General features: G+C 42.4%; 1 protein-coding gene across 1 annotated transcript in view; it reads left to right on the plus strand.

Moving 5' to 3' along the window:
* Positions 1-2621, plus strand: part of LOC135253979 (interferon regulatory factor 4-like) — a 9818-nt gene continuing 7197 nt past the window's right edge. The window contains exons 1-3 of the mRNA XM_064333887.1: positions 1-161; positions 821-1020; positions 1685-1871. Coding sequence (XP_064189957.1) covers positions 823-1020; positions 1685-1871 — 385 coding nt within the window. The 5' untranslated portion in view covers positions 1-161; positions 821-822. The remainder of the gene's footprint in view (positions 162-820; positions 1021-1684; positions 1872-2621) is intronic.

Genomic DNA, 2621 nt, shown 5'->3' on the forward strand with positions numbered 1-2621 from the left:
GTGCACAGCCACTGAACCGGTTCAAGGCTTCCACAGAAGCTCCTCCTATTGTGACGCCCCTGAGGCAGTAAGAATATTTAAGAAAAAAGTAACCTCTCTTTAGAGCTGATCTGTTCAGAGAGTGATTGATTTCAGAACTTAGAGGGTTTCAAGTTTCACAGGTAAGAAAACGCACTGTTCTTAAGGCTCATCGAAATAATATTAACAGTGAACTAGACCTTGCATTTAGGTACGATACAATTATCGGTTCTGCAGATGCTGATGACATCTGCAGTTACAAATATGCTAATTATTTCGTTATTTTGAGGGGATGTTGTTCGTAAAAATTACATTTTTCCAAATATCATAATTCACAAATGTAGGATAGATTATAATAAATATTGTATTAAAATCTGAATAAAGAATGCTTATTCATTTTTAAGAGAACTAAGAATTGTTTTTCTTCTTTTACGGTTTACAAACAACTCTGTGCATAACAAATCTACGGTTATAAACCTAATGTTGTCGCTGTAATAATTTTGACAGCTTCTATTTTCATTTATTGGTGTTTTCAAGTGAACTTGTGACTAATCGTAAACATCCCTGCTAGCTATTTGGTTATTAACTAACCGTTATCTACTGATGTATTGCATGTCACCTAATCCTTTCTTTGCACGATGGTTTTCAGCTGTGAATGCATTTCACCTCGCGCACATAATTATTTTTTTGTCCTGTGTTTGGTGTGTCTGCATGACCTGTCCGCTTGGTGCTCAGTGTTCTGCAAGTGTGTCCTCAGTCGCCCCCCCCATTGTAACCCATTCTGTTGCATGCGTTTTGACAGAGATGAACTTAGACAATGACTGCAGCATGTCAGTCAGTTGTGGCAATGGGAAACTTAGACAATGGCTGATTGATCAGGTTGACAACGGAAAGTACCCCGGATTGGTTTGGGAGAATGACGAAAAAACAATTTTCAGGATCCCCTGGAAGCACGCGGGAAAACAGGACTATAACCGAGAAGAGGACGCCGCGCTCTTCAAGGTATAGGCTACGCTCGCGTCGGCTGAACGATGGACTCGCATAGTCCAAGTACATTCGCTACACACCTGCTTGCGCCAAATAAATCACGGAATCTGCTAGATATTTACGAAATATGCATTCCCCTATTTATTTATTTATACTCAGTTAATTGAAAGTGTTAGGCTAATAAATATTCCTCCCCACCCATTTCCCCACGTGCACGTGTATTTTCATGGTTCACTTTTTATACCCCTCGTAGTTATTTAATTTTAATGTAGCTTTGTTAATGGTAATGAAGGCTAGACTTCCCTTTCATTCAAACTAGGCACTGCAGTCTGTCTATCACTGTGCATAGCTGGTATATTCAGTGTGAATTCAGCAGGAAAAATTAAATGTTGAGATGGTCCTCTATCCAACGTGAAGTGTCATATTCTGTGTCACTGACAAAAGACATGGCACCGATGTATAAAAGATGGAACAGTGGTGTACCTCACCGCAACATCTTCAGTATAAAATCATTGAGTAGTTTAAACTCTTATCAGAGTGCACATCGGGCCCTGTTCATTCGACAGTTCTAGCGTAGGCTTAATGCTCGTATTTGTGCTGAGTAGTAATGATGAGGATGGTGATGATGATGCTGGTGGTGGTGATGTCACAGTGACAGTGCTGATTTTCATCGCTGCAGGCATGGGCACTGTTCAAAGGAAAGTATAGGGAGGGGGTTGACAAGCCGGACCCCCCAACGTGGAAAACCCGGCTACGATGTGCGCTGAACAAAAGCAATGACTTTGAGGAGCTGGTGGAGAGGAGCCAGCTGGACATTTCTGATCCGTACAAAGTTTACCGGATCATTCCCGAGGGCGCAAAGAAAGGTAAGCGCAGAACTGCCGGCTTTTTAAAAATATTTTTTTAAAGAAGCATTAATATGACTCGTGTGCATTCTTCCGTCTTCATCCAAGCGAGCGATAACCAGCTGCCTCTTTCCTAAGGCCGAAAGCGTTGACTTTGCTCACGTCGAATGTTCCTCAAAGTTGAGCACGAGATGAGCTAAAGTGAGGTGTGCAAAACACGCATCTCGCGCCAGCAGAATACTTGACCTTGACAGTTCGCACGTGGCATTTTTCTTATTGGAGGACCTGACGTGGCAGTCGGACGGGGTTACCCGCAGTCTAAACTGCAATGCAAGCACGCCGTGCCTTTCAGCCGAAACATAATCGACACACACACACGGTTTTGAGCACGCTCAAGAAAGCAGGAAGTGCCGAGGAAGCCGACGCATGTGCTGCTGCATGCCCGGACGGTTTTTTTTTTTTTTTTTTTGCAGAGAGCTTGAGTGACTTCAGTGCAAAGTGTAATAACAAGGTCCATTTTGCAGACAAAAAAATAAAAAACACAGAAGCCCATGCCTTCTGAACTCAACATAGCACATTATGTTAACTTTTGTTTTAATTTCTGCGAAAGAAAATTCTAGTGGAAACTGTAGCTCTTCTGGGTTATTTGCCTGAGGGCCTTGGGGCCGGATGTAGACCTGCCACAGATGCCCTCTTGGTCCATTGAGCACCAAGAAGAAAAATCCATCAGATGCATAAATATACTTCATCCATGGATTGTTATTACAAACA

The sequence above is a fragment of the Anguilla rostrata genome, chromosome 4 (genome assembly GCF_018555375.3).
Source record: "Anguilla rostrata isolate EN2019 chromosome 4, ASM1855537v3, whole genome shotgun sequence".
NCBI lineage: Eukaryota > Metazoa > Chordata > Actinopteri > Anguilliformes > Anguillidae > Anguilla > Anguilla rostrata.